At 62.9% G+C, this 26,072-nt stretch overlaps 1 protein-coding gene across 1 annotated transcript; it reads right to left on the bottom strand.

Moving 5' to 3' along the window:
• Nucleotides 1–4,762: 4,762 nt before the first annotated feature.
• Map10 (microtubule associated protein 10) lies at nt 4,763–8,059 on the bottom strand. Its single transcript, XM_048367988.1, has 3 exons — nt 7,735–8,059; nt 7,523–7,656; nt 4,763–7,465 (listed from the first exon to the last, which is right to left on the bottom strand). Exons 1-3 carry the CDS (start codon nt 8,057–8,059, stop codon nt 5,657–5,659), a joined length of 2,268 nt encoding a protein of 755 aa, XP_048223945.1. The 3' UTR covers nt 4,763–5,656.
• Nucleotides 8,060–26,072: the final 18,013 nt, after the last annotated feature.

The following is a 26,072-nucleotide window of genomic DNA, read 5'->3' as shown; positions in this document are numbered from 1 at the left end:
GAGGGGGAAAGAAAGAAGACAGACATTTCACTAGGACAGGGAAAGCTTCCGTCTCCCGGTGAGCCGCCCTGGGGCTGCTGCGTGGGTCCCTGTGGCGGCCCGGGCTGAGCGCGGCGTGGGGGGCACGGGGTGAGAAGGCGAGGCCTGTGTCCAGGCAGAGGCCCGCAGCGTCGGCATCGGGAGGATGCGTCGCAGGCTGGGCGCGGGCACAGAGCGCGGCTCCGGAGCCCGTGCGAGACCCGCGCCCTCCGAGGGGTCCACGGGGCTGCAGAGTCGGGGGGGGGGCTCTCAGACCTGGGATTTTGTTTTTGCTTTTGCAGCCCTGAGGTTTGAACCCGAGGCCTCGCCCTTGCCGGGCAGATTTCCTCCGCGGATCGCACCGCCTCCCTTTGCTCACTTCTGCTGTTTTCAGACGGGGCCTGGCCTTTTGTTTGGGTCCAGGCCGCGTGGGGCCATGGCCGTCCTGTCCGTGGCTTCTCTGTGACCAGGATGATGGGAGGGCGCCACCGCACTGGCTTTCATCCATCGAGATGGGGGGGTCTCATAAACGGTCTGCCTCCATCGAGATGGGGGGGGGTCTCATAAACGGTCGGCCTCCATCGAGATGGGGGGGGTCTCATAAACGGTCTGCCTCCATCGAGATGGGGGGGTCTCATAAACGGTCGGCCTCCATCGAGATGGGGGGGGGTCTCATAAACGGTCGGCCTCCATCGAGATGGGGGGGGGGTCGTCTCATAAACAGTCGGCCTCCGGGCAGCTGGGCGCCAGTGTGAGGCGCTCGCCCAGCCCGGCCCGGTGTTATTTTAAGTTGTGTGGTTGTGAACACAACACAGAAGAGACCAGGCTGGCGGGGGGGGGGAGGGGGGGGCCCTCCCCTCCCCCTCCCCTCCCCCCTCCCCTCCCCCCCTCCCCTCCCCCCCTGAGAGCAAGCCCTAGCCTCCCAGGGCAGAATCACAAAGAGGAAGCCATCTGCCCTTGAGAAAAGGAAAAGGCCCATGCTTTCGTTTGTTTGTTTTTTACAGAAAAAGAAAGCAACTGCTTCCTTTCCACATAGACACATGAACACAAAGCACCTCTTGCCTGGGAGGGTCTTGGGGTGTGTGACCCTCTCTCCACCTCCCCTAGGACCCCGTTGTTTTTGTTGTTGTTTCCCTCCCTCAGCGCGGGCTGCATGCTCCAGCCCCCGGGAAAAAGAGTCCCCCCAACAATGTCAGAGCCTTTGCTGATGTCGAACCCTCACGGGGGGCGCGCAGTATGCTCGCTGTTTTTGGGGGGGGGGTGAGATGGAGGCACGGTGCCCGAGGAGCAGGTTTGAGGGGCTCCCCGGAGGGAACCCGGGGCAGGCCACACCCCTGGGAGACGCGGGGATGGCTTCCGGACGGCAGGGTGAATGGACGAGGAGCGCTCAGGCCACAGCCGTGGCCGCAGAGCGCATGGCCGACGCGGCGGGCCCGGCACAGAGCCGCAGGAAGCCACCGCGCTCCAAGGCACGGGGCCCCAGCTCCCGGCGCCCAGCACCCACGCCTCCCCGCGAGGGGACGGCCCGGCACCTCCACAGCCCCGGGGCAGCCCGGGCTGCTGGACCCGTCACCACGGGTCACTGGACACACCCCACCCCCCTCGGGCCCCCGAGTCCCTGGCGTCGGTCCCCTGTCACCGGGTCCCCCGTCACCGCGGGTCACTGGACACACCCCACCCCCCTCGGGCCCCCCGAGTCCCTGGGGTCGGTCCCCCGTCACCGGGTCCCCCGTCACCGGGTCCCCCGTCACCGGGTCCCCCGTCACCGCGGGTCACTGGAAGCACCCCCCCCGCCCCGGGCCCCCCGAGTCCCTGGGGTCGGTCCCAGGCCTTGGACTCCGAGGTTTTGGAATCCTTTTCCTGGGCCCTCAGGACAGCTGAGCGCTGGAAGTGCTCTTCCGCCGGGTCCCATGCTTTCGTCCCCCTCCCTTTCTCCTGGCGCGCGTGATGGAAAGCGTCTCCGTAATGACTCCCCAGCGCCCAAACTTTAATCTCCATCGTGTAATTGAAATTTCCTCCGCAGCTAAGTGGTTTTCTGGATCCTCCACAGACGGAGAACTCAAATGCCGATGGCTCCCAGACACGCGGGGGGGGGTGGTGTTGGGGGGGCGCAGGGCGCGGGGAGGGGCACGCAGCGCGTGGGGGGTGTTGGGGGGCGCACAGTGGGGGGGAGGGGCGCAGGGCACGGGGGGGGTGTTGGGGGGGCGCACAGTGGGGGGGAGGGGCGCAGGGCGCGGGGGGGGGGTGTTGGGGGGGGCGCACGGTGGGGGGGCGGGGCGCGGGGCACGGGGCGGGGCGCGCAGCGCGGGGGGGGTGTTGGGGGGGCGCACCGTGGGGGGGAGGGGCGCGGGGCACGGGGCGGGGCGCGCGGCCCTCTCTCGAGTGTTGCCGTTTCTCAGGAACCTTTTTCCCCCTCGTGGGCAGTTCCGCCGCTGCGCATGGCAGGAGGATTTCTGGGGTGAGTTTCGCGTCCTCAGGAGGCCTCGGCGGGGCGGACGGGGCGCGGGGTCGGGCGCACAGGAAGGGGTGAACAGAAAACGCCCCGTCCAGGGCACTGGGAGAGAAACGGCTCTGCAGGGTGGGAATCAAAGATGCGTTTTGTACCCCTAAGTGCGCGGGGGGGGCGGCGGGGGGGGGGGGAATCAAGACAGGAAGTGAAGACGGGGGAGGAAAGGGCGGCTCCCCGGCGGATGGAGGCGCGGCCGCGGGCGTGAGGCGTCCGGTGTCGGTGCGCGTGCTCGCGCTGCCCCCCAGAGCCGCCGGCGGGGTGGGGTGGGGGGGGGGCGATGCCGCCCGCAGCAGCGGTGACCGGGTCGCAGCGGCCCTTCCAGGAGCGGATCGGAGCAGAGGGGCGCGGCCGGCTCCGCCACCCCCGTGCGTGGATGGGGGGCCTCGCGGCCGGCTCCGCCACCCCTGTGCGTGGATGGGGGGCCTCGCGGCCGGCTCCGCCACCCCGTGCGTGGATGGGGGCCTCGCTGGAGCAAGCTCGGCCTGGAGAAAGCCAGCGCCCTTCCTTCCCTGTCCGCGCAGAGGCCTGGGCCCGGCCGGGCCCCCCCTCTCCCTCCCTTTGCGCACTCGGCCCCGGGCCGCCCCGCCGGCCATGCTTGGCTCCTCGGGAGCCGATCCCCGGGCTGGCTGGCGGCGTGCGAAGCGCGCTTGGGGCCTCAGAGCCCGGGGACCGCCGGGTTGGAGAGGGAAGCGGGGTGGAGCTGTCTCTTCAGATCCGACACCAGTGGAGCGGGAGCAGTCGCACGAAGGCCCGAGAGCCTCCACCGCCGGCCAGGCGCAGGCTGGGAGATGAAGGGCCACCGAGACCCGCAAGGGCGTCGCTTCTGCCACTCGTCCCCCAGTGGGTGTGGGAAGGAGTCACGTCTAATGGTTGCCCTTGGAAGGAGAGCGCCCGTGTGTGTGTGTGTGTGTGTGTGTGTGTGTGTGTGTGAGAGAGAGAGAGAGAGAGAGCACACAAAGATAGCAGAAAAGCCAGCGTCAAGCGTGTGGAGTTTGGTGTGTCACTCTCGACCGCTTGAGCGGCCCGCAGACTGGAGTCCAGTTCCCCGACGTTCCTGGGTGGCCTCACCCCTGGCTCTTGCTCCTCGAACGCTGGCGTGCCGATGGAGGCCAGGGCAGCGCGGCTGACCACGGGACGGGCACGCCTCGGTCTCCGGGGGCCGCCTGGGCGCGCAGCCCAGCTCTCCGCCCGGAAAACGCGCCCCTCAAGCACGCACCCTCTGGGGAAGCCCGCGTAGGAAAGTCACCCGCAGAAAGTTCTGGAGAGGGGAAGCGTGAAGAAGGGGCGGGGGGGGGGCTTTCTCGGCCATGCTGGTCCCGCAGAGCAGAGCGGGAGGAAGGAAGCGGGAGAGCCAGCTCCTGCAGACGCGCCGGGAGCGCTCGGCCAAGCGCGGGAGCGCAGGACGCCGTGGCGCGGACCCGGAGGACGTGCTCGCTCGACGAGCTCCTCTGCTCCCCGGCGCGCCCTGAGCACTCCCGCTCTCCTAGAGCCTCTCCCGTGTCCTCCAAACTCGGTGCCGAGAATCCTACCTTTGACGATTCCGATACTGCCTGCGCTCTGATCGCCTCTCCCACAGTCACGAAAACTGGCTATTAAACCATTTGCACGCCCAACGTTAGTTGAGTATCTCTACAGTACAGCAACGGTCGTTATTTTGTAAGATTACATACCACATTTAGCAAAAGGAAAATCAAGTCTTGGGCTCTCCAAGTCCCTTCCTCTTCCCCAACTCAGCGGCACACTTCCTGCCTCTCCTCATTCTCAACCACTTAAAATGATGAGAAGCCCCGAGTCCCCGGTGGTGTTTCCTCAGGGCCTGCGGCGCTGCTACCGGGCCGGGCTTCCATGTCTACCACCCAGTGCCTCCCCAGTCACCACGCGTGAGCCTGACTCGAAGCTGGATAACACCCTCGTGCTTCCACCAACACCGTGCTTGTTCCCAGCACCCCCTTTCTTCCCAGCAACCTCCGGACAGAGCGTCCTGCTCTCCTCTTACCATCTACCTAAACCCCACCTAATACTACAGCCACTCCAAAGGGAATACCTGTATCACCGTGCAGTTACCTCTAAAGAAAGAGTTGCAATCACGTCACATGTCCAGAAACGCTAGCTATGTCAAAACGCCTAAAAATTAAGGGTAACAAAGCTAGAGGAAAACACACGCAAACAGCTGAACACGTAAGGCAGAGATCTAAAGAAATGATCACTTTTATGAAACAGGCTCTCATCCATGAACAATACGAAATAACATAACGAACTCCTATTCCAGAAACCATATGGGAAAGCACCTTTCTGACAAGAAGACAGCTTTCTGGCGGGAAGACAGCTTTCCGAGTTCCTTTCCACATGTCTCTGCAAACACTCTTGCTGTTTACGCCCAGCAAAACAGTTATTAGTCAAATATGTCTCAAAAACAGTCGTATAGCTGTCTCTTCAGGGTTTCTGCTTGCTTGAGTTGGTGGGTGCTACGCATTTCTAGTGCGTATTTTAAGTGCCAGACTTTATTCCGTTTGTTCAAATGCTTTTATTGCACCCCAACCACATACCAGTGCCAGGCTGGACACTAAGAAAATCCCGGTGCGTTAGACGACCCCTTCCCCATCACAGAATTGAAGCGGTGGAAGAACACAAAACACTGTGGCTAAAATAATGAGGGTACAGGATGCTGTGTAAAACGATACCTATAAAATAACACCAAAATGTCGCATCTACCTAAACTGTGAACTCCTTTAACGGAAGAGGCTGCATCTTAAATACATCTGTAACTTTATGCATTTTAGACAATGAGGTCACTAACATGCTAAACAGTTCATTCCCATGAGAATCTAAGGCTACTCTTATTAACTAGCCTTCTCTTCAACGACACTCTTTACTTTGGGATATTTGAAGAGAAAGTTTAAGAAGACATACTTTTACTCTTAACTTAAAAAAAAAGAATGTCTACCTAACGGGAGGAGGTGCCACGACCAATAGGGTCAGATTTAGTGGTAGGATGCTAAACGTCAAAGGAACAACAAATTCAATCCTTAAAAAAGAAAAGACTATTTGCATTATTTACGCAGTAAGTGGTGTGAAGTCTTTTCCCACTAACAGCACATGTCTGTACAGACCATGAAGAAGCAAGTGTTTTCACACGGTGTATCCTGGGAGCTTGTTTATTACTAACTCACAGATGTCTCTGTACTGCTTAGAAGTGTTTAGTGAACAAAGGCCGTCATCGTCTTCGTCGAAGTGATCGGATGAACCGCTCTCCAGGTCCTTGAGTTCAAGTTCTGACAAGTTAGACGGCAGGTAGGAGCTCACCTGTGACGTGCGGGGGGACTGGCTTTTGTCTGCACACTTGCGACCAGCTCCAGCTTTACGTCTAATGGAGACGTCCTTGCCCGTCCTTACCGTCTTAGAAGTACACGTACTAGTTTGGTCTACGTGTTTTTCACCTTTCTTAGTCCAAGATGATGAAGCTACATCACTGGAAGAGATGCTAGACGCGTCCTCCGTGCTTCTATCTGGAGTCTTACTGTGAGGTCTTTTGTGCGAGGGCACTGGCGACCCAGCTGAAAAAGGGGGACTGAGAAGGGAGCTCTCCTCACTGCCGCTTTGCCTCGGGGGCAGTCTGGCTTCCCTCGGCTTCCTGGGGCAGGCTCTGTGTGTCTGACCGGTTACCCCTGCACCGCCGTGACTGTGGGCTTGCACGCTTCTGCTGCTGTCTTCGGGGGTGTGGAAGTCTTCGGAATAGCACGGGCTGGTGAAATCATCCGAGTACTCGCATTCGAGGGCGTCTGCGTAGCAGTTACGGTTACTTGGTGTACCGTCGGTCGCAGCAGCACTCTGACTTCTATTATCTGTCCATGGTTTTATGACCTGCCCATGGTTTACTTCCCTACCTACGATTTCGCCAGCGGCATCCTGCGGGAAAATACACGGGCTCTGCCCTTCCAAGTCCGATGTCCCCCAGGGGCTGGGGGGCACCCGTCTTTCTGAAGCAGTGGAGCCTGCCGGGCTCAGGGCCGACCCCGAGGGCCCGCCGCCTCTCCTGAGGTCGCCCGGCCGCAGGGCTGCTGGCTCAGCTCTCCCTTGGCTGGGGTCGGTGCTGGGCTCGCCGGGGACTCTGCCGACCGGCCTGGAGGGCCGGGCGTCTGAAGGCCGGTCCCCGGGCAGCGTGCGGGGCCGCTGACTGTGCTCTGCCCAGCTCGGGGGCCCGGCTTTACACGAGGGGGCCCTGAGCCCGGCGCCCGCCGCCCGCGCGCGCCTCTTCCGGTCCTGCTCTCTCTTCTCGTGGACGGCCAGCATGTCGGGGTTCGTCTGCCTTAGGCGGAGCCTCAGCGTGTGGGTCAGGCCGTACAGCAGCCGCCCCCGGCCGGCTCCTCGGCCCCGGCCGCCCCGGCCGCTCCCCGGGGCTCGGCCCTGCTGCGGGCGCGGCGGGCTCCTCTCCTCGCTTCCTCCCAACGGGCGCGGGTCGCCCCGGGGCTCGGGCCGGCGGGGCACCGGGGTGCGGTCGGTCCAGGCCGGGTGGGGGCCGGGCGCGGGGCCGGGCGCGGGCGGGCGGCACAGCAGGGACAGCTCCGTCAGCAGCGCGTTCAGCAGGGGCAGCTGCCGCAGGGCGTCCGCGGGGGGCGGCGGGGCCCGGGGGGGCGGCTGGGCCCGGGGGGGCCCCGGGGCGCCCTCCGGGGGAGGGGGAGGACGCGGGGGCCGGGGCGAGGGCGGGCTCGCGGGCTCCGCGTCCTCCGCGCCGAGTCCCCCGGGCTCGAGGGTGATCTGGGCGGGCGCGGGGGGCGCCTTGCCCCGGGGCCGGCGGGTGTAATACAGCGGAGGGGGGCAGAACGTGTTGACGGCCGACTCCAGCTCGGCGCCCGGGGTCCCGGGCGGGCTGCCCGGCGGGTCCCCGCGGCGGGCGGGGCGGTGGGTCCCGTCGTCCGGGGCGCTCCCGGGGCCGGGGGGCTCGGCGGGGCCCCGCGCGGGGCCGGGGCCGGGGGGTCCCCGGCGGGGCGGGCGGGCCCCGAGGTCCCGCAGGCGGTAGAAGAGCGCCAGGTCCCCGACGCGCCGTCCGGCGGGGCTGCGCAGCGCGAACGTCCCTCGCCGGCCCCCGGGGGCGGGCGCGGCCAGCGGGATGTCGCAGGTGCCCAGCAGGCGCGGCGCGGGGGGCGCGGGGGGCGCGGGGCCCTCGGCGTCCTCGGCGTCCTCGGCGTCCTCGGCGTCCTCGGCGTCCCCGGGGCCCGCGGGCGGCGGCGGCGGCAGCAGGAGCGCGGCGCGCAGGCGCGGGCGGCGCAGGGCGGCCGGGCGCAGGCGGAACACGCAGGCCTTGCCGCGCCCGAAGCCGATGGCGCCGCGGCGGGCGGGCGGCGGGCGGGCGGCGGCGGCGGCGGCGGCGGGCGGGGCGCGGACCAGCAGCGGCGGGAAGTCCAGCAGGCGGAAGGCCAGCGCGGGGCCCGGGGCGCGCGGCGGCGGCGCGGCCTCCAGGCGCACCCAGTCCACGAGCAGCTCCAGGGAGAAGAGCCGCTCCGCCGCCGCCGCCGCCGCCACGCCCGCCGCCATGCCCGTCGCCCTGGAGACGCCGCGCGGCGGGGCCCGCGGGCCGGAAGCGCGGCCGGGCGCTCTCGCGAGAGCCAGGAGCGCGCGCCCCGCGTGCCCGGGGCCGCCGGCGGCCCGCTCTCGGTGACGTGCGCCCCGGGGTGGGCCCGGAGAGCGAGGGAGGACGGCGGGGCGGGGCGGGGCGGGGCGGGGCGGGGCCCCGGGCGCGTGGGCTGGGGCTTCCTTCACCTCGGGGCTGCGGGGCGGGGGGACACGCAGTTCCTGAAGGCGGCGTGGCGGGCGACGGGGGGCCTCGTGGGGTCTCACGGAGCGCTGGGCCTGCCCTCCGGGCCAGCCCGGACCCCGCCCCGCGGCCCCACCACCGGGGAGGAGCGCTGGGCCTGCCCTCCAGGCCAGCCCGGACCCCGCCCCGCGGCCCCACCACCGGGGAGGAGCGCTGGGCCCGCCCTCCGGGCCAGCCCGGACCCCACCCTGTGACCCCACCACCGGGGAGGAGCGCTGGGCCTGCCCTCCGGGCCAGCCCGGACCCCACCCTGTGACCCCACCACCGGGGAGGAGCGCTGGGCCTGCCCTCCAGGCCAGCCCGGACCCCGCCCCGCGGCCCCACCACCGGGGAGGAGCGCTGGGCCCGCCCTCCAGGCCAGCCCGGACCCCGCCCCGCGGCCCCACCACCGGGGAGGAGCGCTGGGCCTGCCCTCCGGGCCAGCCCGGACCCCGCCCCGCGGCCCCACCACCGGGGAGGAGCGCTGGGCCTGCCCTCCGGGCCAGCCCGGACCCCGCCCCGTGACCCCACCACCGGGGAGGAGCGCTGGGCCTGCCCTCCGGGCCAGCCCGGACCCCGCCCCGCGGCCCCACCACCGGGGAGGAGCGCTGGGCCTGCCCTCCAGGCCAGCCCGGACCCCGCCCCGTGACCCCACCACCGGGGAGGAGCGCTGGGCCTGCCCTCCAGGCCAGCCCGGACCCCGCCCCGCGGCCCCACCACCGGGGAGGAGCGCTGGGCCTGCCCTCCGGGCCAGCCCGGACCCCGCCCCGCGGCCCCACCACCGGGGAGGAGCGCTGGGCCTGCCCTCCAGGCCAGCCCGGACCCCGCCCTGTGACCCCACCACCGGGGAGGAGCGCTGGGCCTGCCCTCCAGGCCTGCCCTGGGTGGGAGTAGAGCGCCTGCCTCCCTTGCTAGACCTCTAGGGCCACCCAAACATACATGTATGTATGCACACACACGTATATGTGTGGGTCTGTCTGTCCGTTTTACCATTTCCTAATTACATAACTCAGGCACAAGCTCACAAGTTCTGGAAAGGTTCCTCAAGGCCTGTCTCCCAGGTTCTCCATCTCCACACGTGAAAATGCAGACTCTTGAGCCCCCTTCCAGAGAAGTCTATTTATTCAATCAAAGGCAGGCTGCGTATACACTCTTCCCCCGTGTCCCAGGTATTCTGAGCAGGGGCCCTGCGCCCCGTGCTGTTCTTGGAAGACCACCACAGTAGTTCCGGGCTCCTTCCCGTGACTCTGTTACTGCTTCAGAAGCTCATTAACCCCCAGGATGCTGTGTCGTACCCACGCTAGGAGAATAAAAGGAAGATGTATGCAGCCAGCCTTCACTCTTGCACACTGCTGAGGTGTACCTGGGGGGTGATGTGGGTGGCCTTTCGGTGCGAAGCATTCCCTTTGGCGTGCCCAGTGCCATGCCTTGGCATCTGGTACAGATTAGAGACCCAGCTCTTCGTCAGACTCTGGGGCAGCAGTTAAACATCGTTACAATACTGCTAAAGCATTGCTGGTGATAGCACCCCTCTAAATGTTTATTTTTCTAAAGCTGTTGGGTGTCGAGATGATTTGACTACCTGCAACTGTCTGGCTCTTTCTTAGCACCCAAGCTGCCCCAAGTTGAGGTTTATTGGCCAAATGGCCAGCCAGACTGTCCTACCAGCCTCAGAATCTCTGGATACTCACAGATACCCTAAGGGAGCCACCTGACAACCTCAGCTGCCTTCCGCCCCCAGAGGCACTGTGTCAGCCATGACCGGGTCAAGCACGTGTGCTGGACTTTTAACTTCGCAGAGCCCTGTGAACTGTAGATCACCTGCAGCCAACGACACCCAGGACCGAAAGGGAACATTTCACCTGTGACTCCGCAGAAGGCGCATGACTAGTGCAAACAGTCCTTCATTTGTACGAGGGACCAACTGCGGTTGGCACAAAATGTGAACCCTCATTTGCATGAGACACTGTGCCATGATTGGTGCAAACACGGTCCTACATTTGCGTGAAAGTCTGTGATTGGTGTGCATGTCCTCGCACACCCCCACTTCTTATATATATAAGTGTAAGGTTCACAGGAAAGAAAACCTGCCACATTGTTCAGGAGAAAGGAGTTTATTGGGGGGAGATCAAACTGCCAGCCCACTCACATGATGGAGGGGCGGGGAGACAGAGGGGAAGGAAGAAGACAAAAAGAGAGCAAGAGGGAGAAAGAAAAGGAGAGAGCGGGGACTCATGTTGAGCCGGATTATATAGGGACAGGCGGGAGATATGGCCAGGTGGATTGGATGTGACCTCAGAGAAGGAGGGGGTAACTGCCTCCAGCTGTGCCAGTTACCCAGGTAACTCAGGTACTGGGCAAAGGCTTAAACAGGTGGGGGCATCTGCATGGGGCCCTCCCAGGGGTGGCTCTTACAATAAGCAAGCTTGGTGACACCCTCTTGTGCTACCCCTTGGTGTGGGAAGTCCAGTAAGTCTTTCAAGGGGTCTTTTCTTAGTTCCCGTTGGTCTTCATTGTTGGTCCAGGAGGCTGAGCTGGTCATGGGACAGTGAAAGCAGCAGCAGGACACTGGATACGTGAAGGCAGCAACAGGGAAAGAGGGCAGCTGATGAGTTCTAGGGCGTGGGTAGGGCAGGAACGACAGGGAGCCCGCAAAGGAGCCGGTGAAGGCTGTGGAGAGCTGAACTTGAGAAGCGGTAGCCCTTCCTCTCTGAAAGTCACAGAGTTCTCCAGCCTGAGGGCCGCAGCCCAAGACACCCTGGGCCCAAGAGCTCTGCCGCTTTTCACCGCAGGCCGAGGGTTCCCGCACCCAAGGCCTGGCTTTGAGAGAGCTGTGAAACTAGACGCACTGTTTCTTGCCTCTTGCCTCTGTCCACCGTTGACAGTCTACTTCTGCGGGAAGCTGAGCACCAAAACAACTGCCAAGTACCATGGCTACTGGAGGTCAAAGCCCAGAGCCCTCAGCCTCCGACCTGAGCCTCTAGAGCTGTTCATCTGTGGCTTTTAAATCTTGGAGCTATAGGGCTCTCGCTCTCGGGATCTGCCAGTCCAGCCCTTAGGTCTTAGGCGCTGAAGAACCTGAGACTGCTGGCACCCGGAAAGCTACCACGATTTCTACTTGAGCAGGAGCAGAAGGGCTCCAGCCAGCTGACTGATAGCACACGTAACAGCAGCAGCAGCAACGAACTTAGATTGAGGACTCCAAAGAGGACGCTGAAGACCCTCGAGCACAGAGGATGAGAAAGCCCCGTCTGAGCCCAGGGCCCGACACCCCTTGTTCTACCCCAGGGAAGACTGGTGAGGAGATTCCTAGCCAGTGTGCCCCCCACCCCACCCCACCCCCCGCAGTAATGGGGGAAGACGGAAACTACAATCCACCACATAAACCCTTCTTCCCATGCATGTGAACCTGGGAAAGGCAAACAAGTGGTAGAAAGGAAAGGACACGGCCTAAAGCTTGTTCTATAATGCCCTGAGGTGAAAGAAAAGGCTGTGGCGACTAGTCCGTATGGTTGGTGGTGGCGGTGGCGGCGGCGGTGTGTGTCCATTGCACGCGGAGTGCAGAGCTATACAGCAGTATGGGGGTAGCCATGACGGAAAGGTTGCCGGGGAACCTTCCTCCTGTTAGAGCCGGGAGACTGGACAGCCAGGTGCGGTGCTGGTGGCTGTCCCAGGTAGCCACTGAGAATAAAGGGCACTGTAAGTAGGTCACATATAAATAGAATGCTGCTGCCTATGGATCTTAGAGGCCAGGCATATTTGGAATTCTTTCTGTCTTTGCCTCATTTTTCAATGCCAGCCACTCAGGGGAGTTGGTTCTAAGTATAGGAGCCAGGAACTCCCCTCTCCCTCCCTCTCCTTTTGTATGTGTACGGTGTTGTTGTGTTGTTTTTTTTTTTAAATTTACATCCAAGACTGCACCAAAAATGTTAGGGCGGCAGACTCAATTTTCATTAAGAAGTTTAATTTTTTTCTTTAAGGCATACATATGTTTATCTTTGCCTGATCTGAACTTTGAAAGGGAAGTTGGCTGGGTTGGTTCCACGCTAGGTGGGTGGGTGGATGGACAGATAGATGGTTAATAGGTGCTAGATGATGATAGATACAAATAGATGGTAGAGAAGGGACATCAGCTGTCAAGTACACCAGGACGTGTTTCTAAACAGTGAAAGGGAATCCTTTACTCTTCAGCTGTCTGGACACCTAGAGTCCGGTTCCCACCCACTCCACCACCTGGTGGGTCTTCCTTGCCGCTCCGGGATCACACCCCTCTCCTGTCCTCGGTGATGGCGTCGAGGGGCCTGTGGGCTGGGGGTGGGATCTGCTGCCTGTCCAGGGAGTGCAACCATCTCGTAGTTCTGGCTGGTCGTTCTGGCTGGAAGTGGCCTGGCTTTTGTCATCCGTTTCTTGCGATTCTTTTTGGTCTTGTATTTTCGCCCCATGAATTACTGCGGTTCTCTAAGCCAAGCCTCGGTGGCTTGGTTTCTCTTACATTTGCCTGTCTATAGCAGTTGGCACTGTGCCCTGTTCCTCGACACACTGCTTGTCTACCAAGAATGAGGTGGTCAGTGAAGAAGGTAATTCCTTATGAGAATTGCTGCGTAAAGCACAGCGGTTTGGAAACTGTCCCGAGCTCGATACCATCTTCAGTGTTCAGAAGCAGTTAAGCCTGGCCGCCTCCGGTCGGCAGTGTTCTCTGCACGCATGGGTCCCTGCTTCCTCGAAGGCCGGGAGGACTTCCCACGGGGCACAGCCTTTTCAAAGCGCCCCCGCTGCGCGCGGCCGGCTCGCGTTTGCAGTCTGGGTTCGTGGGGGCCCGGGCCGCAGCCGCGTGATTAAAGAACCGGATCAGGTGTTTCCCCCACGCGGCAGTTTGATGACGCCAGGTTTCCTCTTTGTTCGGGCCCTGGGTGGGGAGAGCCCTGCGGAGGCTCAGCGCCCGCCGCAGGGGAAGGCGGGGTCCCCGCGGCCCCACAGCGGGGGCTGCGAGGACCGCAGCCGCCGAGTCCGCTCCCTTTGAAGGATTATTCTTAGATGCAAGCTCTGAAGAGCGCCGCACCGGGGCCCGGCTAAAAATAGACTCCCCGTCTCCACCGGACTGGGCTCCTCCTCCCTCCTCTGCGAACCCCGGGTCCCCTCGCTCCTCCCCACCCCAGAGCCTGGCGCTGGAGCTGCAGCCGGCCTGGCTATAAATAGAGCCCGCGCATCTCCCCGAGTCCCAGGGAGGGGGAGGAGGCAAGGTCACGCTCCCTTCCAGCGAGGGCGTCCATCAGATCGCCCCAGAAAAACAACCGGTGGGGCCGGCGTGGAGAGAGCACCGCGAGGTGTGCAGCCTGAGTCAGAGCCGCGCCGGCGGCCGACCCCAGAGCACGCGTGGGGAGCTCGGGGCCACGGCGTTGGCAGAGAGGTCCACGAGAAGAACTAACACAGCAGCTACGCAGACGCCTCGCGCCCGCACCCTGGCTCCAAACAAGTGGAGACGAGAGAGAGCCGCAGGCATGCGCCTACTCCCCTCCCTCCAGCCTCCCAAGGTGACCCCTGCGTCCCCTCCCCTCCCTCCAGCCTCCCAAGGTGATCCCTGCGTCCCCTCCCCTCCCTCCAGCCTCCCAAGGTGACCCCTGCGTCCCCTCCCCTCCCTCCAGCCTCCCAAGGTGACCCCTGCGTCCCCTCCCCTCCCTCCAGCCTCCCAAGGTGACCCCTGCGTCCCCTCCCCTCCCTCCAGCCTCCCAAGGTGATCCCTGCCTCTGAGCAAAAAAGCCCAGTCAGGGCTCAGGCCTTGGCTTCAAGCTCTAAGACCAGCACACGGGCACACGTGCACACGCACACACACACACACACACACACAGAGTGTTGGTGGCTGTAGCACGCGCACCACAGGAAAGGGCTCTGTGACATGACCGAGGGTTCCTAGGGGAGATGCCTGCCGTCCGCCTTGGATTTGGCTATTTTACTTTAGGATTTCATCTGAGCAAAACCATCATGAATGTGCACAAAACTCTATTTTCAAATTAGTTCATGCCGGTGATTTTTTTGGGGGGAAGTTCTCTACCAGCCACTGGGTGCAGCGTCCGCCATGTTGTAGTGACTGGTGCAGAGCTTTTGTAGGTGTGTCATCTGCCCCAGGGAGGCTCTGAGCATCACGGAAGGATGCTCCCTGGGCTTGGACGTGAGGGGAGCTGGGTGAGCACACGGTCTCCAGAGCCTTCTATAACCCCCGCCCCCCGCCAAGGAAAGAAGTGACAACACAGACTAGATGTTATTGTAAATCATCACGGAGTTACTATGAAGAGTTCACCATGAGAGTGCAAAATACATGATTATAAACTTGGGAAGCACGCTTCTAATTGTTACTAAACAAAAAAGGTAGCCTCAAAAATAGGCGCTTTATGATCTTAGTGTTGAAACACGCGATGGAACGTTCATAGGCTCTGGCTCCCAGCGCGGTGTGGTGTATTTCCACTTTTCTCTGCACACATCCCTGCACCTCATTCTCCGTGAGCACAAGCATGGCTTCTCCCAAAACAAAACGCACTGGCGCATATTCTAGAGTGGCCCGTGCTCACGTGAACACGCGGAGCCCTGGTGCCCGGCTCTCGGACCCGCTTTCCCCCCATCTTTGCCTGCTACCTCCAATCAGGACTCAAACCTGTCTTCATCTATCAAAACTGTGTTTTAACTTTGACCATTGCATGTTACAAATCACAAATTTGACCAAAAAAGACCATCCCTCACCCTCCTCCCAGCCCCCTCCCCTCGCGGTGGCCACGGGCCCGTCTGATCCGTCCTCCAGCTGGGTCACTTACCTCTCCGGGCAGGCAGGGGCCTCAGGTGCCCGGAGCTGTCTCCCCTCACAGAGCTGAACTTTTGGGTCTCCAGTGACAGAGCTGAGGGAAATGAAGGATCCAGAATAACCTGTCTCTAGTCTCTGCCTTTCATGAAATACGTAACAATGTGAGGAAGGCCTGGAAGTATAGAGACTTTTGTCCTTTCTGTATTTCTCAGTATTTCACTTTCTCCACTTATCAGATCCAGATCGTTTTATAGGTGGAATTCCAATTCAGAAAAATTACTGTTGACAAAATAAAGACCTGATGGGGAATTTTTAGGAGCAGAATTTTTTTTTTTTTAAATCCATGTGTCTACCTGCAGGTGTCTTTGATTGATGATTCACGTGACTGTTTGGTCACAGCGTGATACTGATGTTCTGTGATTGCTGAAATGGAATCTCTAATGCCTAGATTTAAGTCATATCAGAAGACAACTTCCAAAGGACCCAGATCCAATTCAGAAACGCAGTCCTTGAGGATCTATCCATATCCGGCTTGTATCAGCCAGGGTTCACGCAGAGAAACACGGCAACCAGGAATATAATGAAGTGAAGGAGAAAGGCCAGTGACAGGACAAGACCATAGGGAAGGGAAGACGGACACGCTCTAAGGGAGAGAGAAAATGAGCACGAACCAGCGAGAGCGGGCCGGAAGCCCGGCTGGCCTCTCCCCACCCCCAGCTCCGACTGGTCCAGGTGACTAGCTGGAGAACAGGCACGCATGGCTGCAGCTGCCGGCAGGTGGCACCTCCCGAGCGCGCGTGCTGAAACCCGACCCCCGTGCCAGGCCGTGTGTCCGGTGACGTCGTGAACAGGACCGACGCTTTCTGAAAGACCCCAGGGAGCCGTCTCTTCTCCGTGACAGGAGGCCGTAGCTGGGGCCAGGTGTTGGTAATGGGCCTCCCCAGGCCCTTGGCATGTGGGCACTTGATCCTCGACTTCCCGGCCCCCGAATCTGTGAGCAATACATGCTGTTGTTTCAAAAATCACCCGGTCTGAGGTCCTCTGTTACAGCAGCGCAAACAAAGACACACTGTAAACAACATAGCAGTGTTGCTGGAAACTAGTGTTTCCTGAAGATATGGGTCCCATTTTTGTTGCTACCATTCTGATAAGAGCTTCTTATTTCTCGGCAAGGTTTCATGGCACCACCCAGAAGTTGCAGACCCTGCTAACAGTGGGGCGGAGGGATACCACCCTTCTATCCCCAACTTGAGCGGGGACGCTTGAGGACTTTGGTCATTGTTGTGCGGCGGTTCAGTGTGAGCCTGACTGTTGTGGTGAAGCAGTCAGTCTTCCTGGCGGGTAGCAGGTTTGTAAAGCTCAGGTGGGCTTCTTGGGTGCGTTGGGTTGTGTGCGCTTGGGTTTTGCTTTCTTGCTGATGGGAGGGTGGGGGGGGACGTGGCTCTGCGGGGCGCATCCCCGGGGGAGGCCGGGGACACCCGGAAGAGCAGTGCTCAGATCAAAGCCTCCTCACGGTCCAGCAGGCCCCGGCTGGAGAGGAAGGAGGGGCAGGTGTTCTCCTGCGGGTCCTCTGTGCTGGCGGCTTCGCCTCGTGTTTCCTAATGCCGGGTGGTTGCTCTCATCTTGCCACCGTCACACCATTGGGCCGCTTCAGGAATATGGGAGCTCCCGATTCCCCAAAGTGTGTGTCTGTGTGGTTATGCGTGTGTGTGTGTGTGTGTGTGTGTGTGTGTGTGTGTGTGATGGGGTTCTGATGGATTTTGATGCCCCAAAGCCAGGAGCGTGTAAAGAGCCCCTACCCAACACCAGAACATTTCAGGTGGACTAAAACCTTGCAAATCAAACATAAGAGTAATCTTTGTATGAATATTGATAAGTTATGTAAATCCTCAGCCTTTGTTTCTTAATCTGGGAAAAAAAATAGGGTAATGATATCCACCACAGAGACTTGTGATGGGAATTAAATGAGAAGCACATATGCAGTGTTTAATCGTGGTCGGCACATGGAAAATACTTGGTAAGATGTAATCCCCTCCCCCCGTTCTATGTAGACATGCCTTCTCGTGTGGACACATGCATATGTACGCATGCGTGTCGTATTGTGTAAACATCTGCAAGCGAACGTACACATTTATGACCTCATAAATATAAATGTATGAGCCCGAATGGGTTTGGTTTCCATCGTAAATAATACACAGTTCCTCAATATGCTAATTCCAACTTCCCTATCAATTGCTTATGTTAATCTTGCACAGAAAATAATCAGGACGGGTCTGGGGGAGGCCGCGGCCCAGTTGGATCGGGACACCCCCGGGCAGGGCACTGTCTCCACTCCAGCTGTAGGGCTGATTAGCTGCCTAATCCCGACTGCTAGTCAGACAACTCCAATCGATGTTAATGTGAAATGTGACTTTAATTGAGTAAAACATGTCTGTTTTACAAGCTTTGTGGGATCTGAAGAGCCCTGATGCGACTGCCTGAAGCTGAGAGAAACTCAGCGGTTACCTCCTTACCAAATCATCGGGCCTGCGTCCGTGGCGAAGAAAGGCAGTAGGATAAATAAAACACAGCGGCCTCGCCAAGGTGGAACGGCCCGGCCCCAGCCGGAGGCGACGGGGACCGGACAGAGACAGAGGACCCGGGGCAGCGTCGACGCCATAACGTAGTTCTGCTTTCCCGGTCCTCCTCCACCGCGCAGCCGTCCTGGGAGGCGTGGGCCGGCGTCCGAGGCCCCGGCCCGCCTCGGTGCCGCTCGCACTCAGGGCCTGGTCCTCGCCAGGCAGGCGTGGGGCACCCGAGCCAGGCCGCCCCGTCTTCCCGGCCTCCGTTCCCAGCCGTGCTTCGCGCTCGTTCCGCGGCCCGTCTGTCGGGGTGCCCGCCGCGCGCGTGCCTGCCTCCCCCGTCCCCGCGGCCGCCCTCCGGGAGCCCGGGCCGGCCTCACTCCCATCTCCCGGTCTCAGGAAGCAGGGGTTACAGGCATGGGCCGCCCCGCCCAGCGCCGCCCGCGGAGATGCCAGGTGCCCTCGTCTCGCTTCCGGCGAGCTGGCGTGGGGGCCCGAACCAGCAATCACTCCGAAGAGAGCCGGGGCCCGGCGTGCAAGCCGCGCGTGTGAGCTGTCTCCATCGACACACGACCCGCAGCCCCTTGATGTCGTGGGAGCCCCCCCCCCACCACCGTGGGAAGACTCGTGAGTGTTTCCTCCGGCCCTCGGTGGGGCTCAGAGAATCGGTGTGTGGCCTCCGCCGGGTCCGTCCAGCCAGAGGTAATTGAGCGCGGCGGGGAGGGGAGGGGAGCCCTCGGGCACGGGCCGAGGCTGGAGCCCCCCTCGTGGCTGGGTGCTGGCGGGCTCCTGTATTCCCCCGGTGCACGCAGAGCTGGATTCCCGCACCCGCCGATCCTTTCCTCCACTCACAGCGGGACTGGGCTGGAACGGTTTCTACCGGGAGGGCGAGCTCGGCTTTGAGCGCTGGCCGCACGCTCCAAGCAGGATTCTGCAAGGTCTGGTTCAGCAGTCCGCCCGGCCATAGTCCTTCTCGCCTTCGTGCTGGAATTAAAAGCAACACGAAAGACCCCATAGCCACAAGATTCGAACCTTGGGGGGGAAGAATTGTCCTTTCAAAAAAAGCCTTCATTTTAGCCAGTTCACGTGGGCATTTAGGAAATAAGAAAGGGCGGGGGGATTTTCAAAGTTCTCGGCAGGCTACCGCGCTACCTGCAAGTCGTTGTGGAGCAAAGGGAAATAATGCCAGCGGAGGCCGCGACGGGGGGGGGGGGGGGGGGGAGGGCCCCTTCCCCCGGGTGGGGGCTGGCTAAGGGCGGGGCGAAGCTCACAGAGCCCAGCTAACGCCATCTAACCCTACACACGCGCATGCGTCTGCACGCGCGCACACACGCACACGCACACACGATCTGTCCTCTGTGGGTAAAGGTTAAAACAATACGCCTGTAAAACCCCAGTCCCCGCATTCCAGTCCTCCTCTGGAGTTCAAGCACAACTACGATGAAACAGCACATTGTTTCCAGACAGTTCTACAGTGTCTGACGTGCAGTCAGGGAATCTAACCCAATTAGCTTAACGAGGTGCCTGGAACCTTTTGTATTTAATTATGCCATCTGAATAGTAGCCAACGTGCCGTAAATTCTTACTTATTTCCTCTTTTACTTAGATGGACCAAATGTTTCGGTCCCTCTTCTCCTAGTAGGTTTTTAGAAAGCATTTCGTCCGTTTGCTATTTTCTGGGTGGCTATTCCTACGTTTTGAACAAGCCAACTTAACCATGGGTTAGTCTGTGGGCCTCTGAAGTGAATTCATTTCTGCATCCATTACAACAGGACAAAACCTTGGCCCTCCGCCGATCCCCCTCCTCTCTCCTCACCTTCTATGCTGCAGCCTTACACTTTTGGGGGGTTTTCCCCCGCATCAGGGACTCTTATGTTTCAGTTCACCTGTGAGCTGCACTGAGACCTTGGCGCTGCACCGTGAACTGCATGTAGCGTGTTCCCCGAGGCCCCGCGTCGAGGGCTCGGTCCCCCCCGTGGCGTGCCGGTGGGGCTTTGGGCACCGGAGGTGTCGTGAGGGCTCAGCCCACCTTGGGGGGGGGGTCCTCACTGCATGGCGGGAGGAAGCGGGCCCCAGGGGTGTGCCCCAAAGCCCGTAAGCGCGTCTGGGCCTCCTCCCTCACGGCCCCACGGCCGCCAGGGTGCGAGCAGCTCCTCCACCGCACCCCGCACCCTCGCCACGGGGTTCCGCCTCACCGGGGACCCCAAAGCAACGGGACTGGCAGCTCTGGAGCCCGCAGAGGACTTTCCTCCCCTTCCTGTGTGTTGGATTTGATGTCAGGTGTTCGTCACGGCCGCACACAGAAGCGAGGAGCTCTTCCCTTCCTGAACCCGAGCAGCTGTGGAGGCCGGAGTCTCGTCCTTCCAGCCGTGGCACCCCTTCTCCCCCGAGGGCCTCGGGCCGGGTTGACGGCGCACGGCTTGAGGCAAGCCTTCCTCAGGAAATGCCGGGATTTCCCAGGGTGTGATTCTAATGCGTGCGCGGGCGACCGTGGCTTCTCCCCAGGCCTCGGGGAGTCTGTGAACCGCCAGTCCCGGGACGTCATCCAGAGCCGTCGTGTCCCAGTTCTCCGCAAGCGCTAGGTGGCGATTTCTACGCCAACACCGGCGCCCACCTTTCGCTCTGAAGCCTGTTAACGCGCGCGTACCTCAGCGTCCTTCGCACTCTTCTTGTGTCTGGGGTTACTGCTAGCTGAGAGCGAATCGCGGGGAGGCTGGAGCTGAGGCCGCTCAGCCCTGGTGCCTTTTCTCTGTTTTGTGATCTGATCTTCTCGAGGGCAGGTCCCTAGCGTTCACTCTCCCGGTAACGGCTGCCTCGCCAACTCGCACGATGTCTGTGGCCACACCCTGTCGTCACAGCAGAAAGTAGCCCCGTGTGAGCTCGTGGCCGACCCCGCGCGGGCGGGGGGGGGACGGGGGGGGGACGGGGGGGGGACGGGGGGTTCATGGTGCGGCCATCGCCTCATTCATTCTGTGCAGCATCTCCGTCCTCCCCATCCAGCAGTCCTCAGGAGCCGTCCTCTCCTTGCTTCCTTCCTTTGCTTGTTATTCCTCGGTGTCTGGGTCTGGACTTGGTGGGTACTCGAGCTACGTACTCTCCCGGGCCCCGGGGGTACTTGAGTCACCCCGTTGAGAAGTTCCTTTATCATAAATCACGTCGTTTTTCTCTGGGATCGGTGTTGCGTCGCTTCCTCCTCCTCTTTTCAATTTTAATGACTTCCCCCTGCCCCGAACGTCTGCGGGCCCATTGATCTGTCAGGACGGAGAGCCGGATCCCAGGAGGCCGCGTGGGCGGCTGGGGCGGCCCCCGCGCTGCGCTTTGATTACCCTCCTGGAGCCGCAGGGCCCCCTCCGCCTCCGTAATGGCCGGCCCGAGGTGGGGGGTCCCGGGCAGCCGCTCTTATGGCCTCCCTGGGCTTTCTCCGAACCCGCGTCGGGCCGAGGCGCCCTCCGCTCTCGTCAGCCCCATCTGCTCGCCGTCTCCCGCCCCGGGCGGGCCCCGTGACGGCCGGACGCCTCGGCGTGGCCAACTCCTCTCCCCACGCCGCCGGGAACCTACTCTGTGAAAGACATCTTCCTCCAGCCCGACTCGCGGGACTCGGGGCGCCGCGGGGTGCTGAGGAGGCCGAGCCCCCCGCGCCGCCCTCCCCACGGCCCCCCGCCAGCGCCGCCGCGGCCCCGGCCAACACCCGTCCTTGTGCGTGAGGGGGGAAGTCACCCCCGGCCCATGGAGGCCCCGCTCCTCCCCCGCGAACGCCCGGGCGGCTTCCGTGCTCCGGCGGAAGCGCGACTTGGAGACGCGATCCCGGCTCCGGCTCCGGCGCGCGGGCGGCACGGGCGTGTCCGCGGGGCGAGTGTTCACCGGCAGCCCGAGCTGACATGTGTGCGTTCCGCTCCAACAGTCGCTGGTGAAAGGACATCTGCAGGACGTGGACCAAGCGTGACCTCCAACAACAATTTACACGAACACGTATACACACTGTTTGCGTATGTGTATCAGCAAGCAAGCATTTATCCACAGATTTGCACACATGTGCAAACACACATATATTTTCTCTCAAACCAAAGAAAAGCTTTTCTTCTGCGGGTGGAACCACCTACCAAGAAGCGCGCTATTTTCCACTTCCGGCAGGCGCGCCTGCGTGGGTCTCGGTTAGGCCGTGTGACCGTGGTGCGTGATCGCGGCATCGGGGCGATGCGAACGCCAGCCCGGCGGCCGCGCCTCCCAGTGCGGCTTCTTTGGCTTTCCGCAGAGTCGGGGTGTGGGGGGGGAGGGGGATCCACAGTGACCCGGCGGTCTTCAGTGGAGTCCCTCCGTGACTGCGGAGCGGCAGCCGGACGCGGGCGGTCACGTCCAGCCCAGCCAGCGTCCCGGCCCCCTCGGGAGGCTTTCCTGCAGTGGCTCCTCCTGTTTTCCAGGCACAGGGTTGGAATAATCACTCCCGCCCGCCGCCCCGCAGGGGAGGCTCGGGGTAAACAGGAGACAACCTGGCCGTGAAGCCCCCCAACGCCGGCACCTCGCGCTCGCCCGCGCGGCCCCCCGCCGGAGCCCCTTCCTCCTCAGTCGCCTCCATGCGTCTGCTCACCAGGGGTTGTCCTGTGCTCTGCCTCTCACGCGCCGGGAACCCGGAGGGGAGGCGGGCGCGCACTCCGGCTCCCGGAGCTTGGGTTTGGGGAAGGAGGTCGCAGTCTTTGCATCCCGAACACGAGAACGAGCCGCCCTGGCCGGCGAGCCTCCTGGAGACACGCACCCCGTGGGTGGACACGACCCCTGCGACACCGCGGGGCCTGAGCTGCACCCCGAAGCACACGAGACCGGGCCCACCCGCCTCCTTCCCGCCCCGCCGCTCAGCGTGCTCGGGGGGCCCAGACCCCTCGAGGGGCCTCCTTCCGTCTCAAGCCTAAGTGTCCTTTCCACGGGCCACGGCACCGCCAGCTGCCTCCCATCTCGCTCGGCAACGAGTCCACGGAGAGACCGGGCTGCCCTGGACGGCGGAACCACGGGCGCGACCCCCAGGCGCGACCCCCCAGGCGCGACCCCCAGGCGCAACCCCCCAGGCGCGACCCCCGGGCGCGACCCCCCCCCCCCGGCGCGACCCCCGGGCGCGACCCCCGGGCGCGACCCCCCAGGCGCGACCCCCGGGCGCGACCCCCCAGGCGCGACCCCCAGGCGCGACCCCCAGGCGCGACCCCCAGGCATGACCCCCAGGCGCGACCCCCCAGGCGCGACCCCCAGGCGCGACCCCCAGGCGCGACCCCCAGGCGCGACCCCCAGGCGCGACCCCCCAGGCGCGACCCCCAGGCGCGACCCCCCAGGCGCGACCCCCAGGCGTGACCCCCAGGCGCGACCCCCAGGCAGGACCCCCAGGCGCGACCCCCAGGCGCGACCCCCAGGCGGCCACGGCCGGCCCTGCTCCCGGCATGCACTGCACGGCCTGCGTGCTCGCTGTCTTTCCACTCCAGCGAAGGCTCCGGAGAGCCACGGCCCTGCTTTATTTTCCTGCGAAACAACAGGTCGGTCCCCGCAAGAATGCACTCGTGAGCCAAAAGCCCGTCCAACAAACCGGATTAGTCATCCCGTTCGGTGTTGGGATGGCCGTGCGGCATTCGCGACGGGAGAACCAGAAACGTCTTCACCCCCAACTCTGGGATCCTCCCAGGCGCGTCAGACGCCGCGCCCCCCTCCGTCCCGACGCCCCCACCCGGCCCGGCGGGGCCCAGAGAAGAAGCCGTGCTGGCCCCGCTCTCGGCAGCAGCCCCCACGGCGGTTTCCGCCTCCCTGGCTTCGGTGTCCACCGGCGTGGGCGTCTCGGTCACAGCACGAGGGCACGGGCGGGCGCAGACGCGGCCACGGCGCGCGGGAAGAGCTCCGCGTGGCTCCTGGTTTGTGGCGTCTCTCTCTGGAGACGCCCCGGGGTGGCTGGTGTCACGCGCGCGTGTGGGCTGGGGGCTCCGCCTCACCTGGAGTCTCGGGGGGCGGCCAGGGGTGGCCGGCACCTCCTCGCGCGTGGGGGCTGCTGGGGGGTTTTCGGAAGCGAGTGTGGGCGTCCGGGCGGGCTGGACGCGAGGACAGCCACCTGCCCGGTCGCCGCACGCCCGGCACCGCCTTCTTCTGCTCCCCAGCCCGGTCCAACGAGGAGAGACGGGCGCGTGCAGAGAGGAGACGGAGCGACAGGCCTCGCCCAGCAGCGAGCCCGGGAGGCCCGAGGCCGGGGCGCAGGCCCGAGCCCCGCGGAGGGGGCGGGGTGCCCGCGGGGGGCAGGCAAAGCACAGACCCCCGCAGCTCCCAGGAGCCGGCAGCGGGCGGGCGCGGTCCTGGCGGGGGCCCCGGGGCGCGGTCCTCACGCGGACGGCTGCCGTCGGGGCCGCCTGGGCAGCCGGGCCTCGTCCAGCAGGGGAGGGGACACAGACGCCCGCGAGGCCAGGCAGGACGCGCGCCGGCCGACGCGGAGCCCCGAACGGCACCGCCGCGGAGCCCTCGCCGACCGCCGAGGAGGGGAGGGGGGAGCCCGCCCGGGCGGGGGGGACGCCTGGGCTTCGGGGGCCCCGCCTCCAGAACGGCGACACGGTCACGGCCGCCTAGCGGGGGACGCTTTGCTAGGGCAGCCCCGGGAAACCGGCACCCCGGGTACGAGACCCCACACCGAGGACGGCCTCCCCGGGCACGGCGCGCCTCTGGGGGGCCCAGGACGGTCACGGCCGCTGTGGGGCGGAGGCCGCGGCAGGGAGGGGGGGAGGGCGGGCGCTGCCCGTCCCCCTTCGCTCCGTCCTGGGGTGGAATGGGAGCGGAGCACAGGATGAACGCAGGCCGGCGCTGGGGGTGAGAGTCTGACGTCACACACGCCCGTCAGTGCTGCTGGACACACGCCAGCGTGGAGGCCACAGCAAGGCGCCCCAGGAGCCCGGCGCGGGGTGCGGGGGAAGCCACGGGCGCCCCTCAAGGAGAGACGAGCCTGAGGGTTCCTGGACAGAACTTCCACGTCGGTGACCGAGAAGAGAAGAAGGCAACGTGGCTGCAATCCCGAGACCCGCGTGAACCGAGACCGCAGTGCGTGTCCCCCACGTTTCCCCTGGGCCGACGGTCGCTGTCCCGGGGACACCGGGGGGCTCCCTGGGCCGTCCGTTTTCAGAGTCGGCGTGCACCGATGCGGAGCGGCAGAACGCCTCCCCCAGCGCCACCCGGGGAGCGGGGCGCGGCCGAGGTGCGCCTCCCGCCCCCCTGAGTTTCCAGGGCGTCGACGGCTCCTCTGAGTCACGCTCGAGTTCTGGAAGAGTCTCGAGCTCTCCAGGTGACTTGGCTTCCGCCGCGGCATCGCCTGTCCCCAGCCCGGCCGGCCAGCCGAGCGGCCGAGAGGCAGGCCGTGCCCGGCACCCTTCCCGGGGCCGTCAGCGAGGGCTCACTCCGGGGCGGTGGGCCGGGCGGGCTGGACGCCCCCAGAGGGGCCCTGCCGTCGGCGGGAGGCTTGCTCCTCAGGGACGCACGAGGGACGGCTCCCTTCGTGTTTGCTGTCTGTTGCTCACTTCTGTTACTCACGGGCTTAGGAAACCTCCCGGTGTTGGGAAACACAGAGTGAGGTAAGCAAGCAGAATTCCTCCTGGAGTGTTGCAAATAAGTAGCTACTTATCCACACGAAGGTAAACTGTTTCCGGTGATTTTAAATACAGCATTTGATTGTCCCACTCAGAATCAGCGCTTGTGTTGTCACTAATGACTGTGGTAGTATTTTTTGAAACTACAATACACATGACAAAATAACGATGTTAATGTCACCCACCATGCCAGGACTTTAGAGTTTCAAGTATAAAATCAAGAAGTAGAAACGCCCTAACTCCATGCTTGTTCAATTGGCCATATCATACTGTTCATGAAGAGGGCTTTTTTCCTTAAAAAAAAAAAGTCTTGTCCACTGTCAGAGCCAAATAAATAGACCCAGGACAGCTAGCCACTGGTGTCCAGACATGGGACCCAGGACAGCTAGCCACTGGTGTCCAGACGTGGGACCCAGGACAGCTAGCCACTGGTGTCCAGACGTGGGACCCAGGACAGCTAGCCACTGGTGTCCAGACGTGGGACCCAGGACAGCTAGCCACTGGTGTCCAGACGTGGGACCCAGGACAGCTAGCCACTGGTGTCCAGACATGGTGAACTCAGGCAGTGGCATGACAGACCGTTGAAATCACTTGATGGGAATTTGATGGGAAGCTCAGGATGATAGAATGACCAACAGTCCTGGGCCGAGATCAAGTTCAACGTCCCCGAAAGAGGCCAGCGGACGCTCCGTGCCTGTGGGTGGAAGCCATTCTTGCCAGGTTCCTGATCTAATTGTCGGTTTTGAAGAAGACAGGAGAGTGTGTTCAATGAAACCCTAGGGATGTGATCACCACATGTTACAGAAAGATGGTC

This window comes from Perognathus longimembris, chromosome 18, assembly GCF_023159225.1.
Source record: "Perognathus longimembris pacificus isolate PPM17 chromosome 18, ASM2315922v1, whole genome shotgun sequence".
Classification (NCBI taxonomy): Eukaryota; Metazoa; Chordata; class Mammalia; order Rodentia; family Heteromyidae; genus Perognathus; species Perognathus longimembris.
The sequence above is the reverse complement of the archived record's forward strand: the minus strand, read 5'-3'. Positions and strand labels throughout refer to the sequence as shown.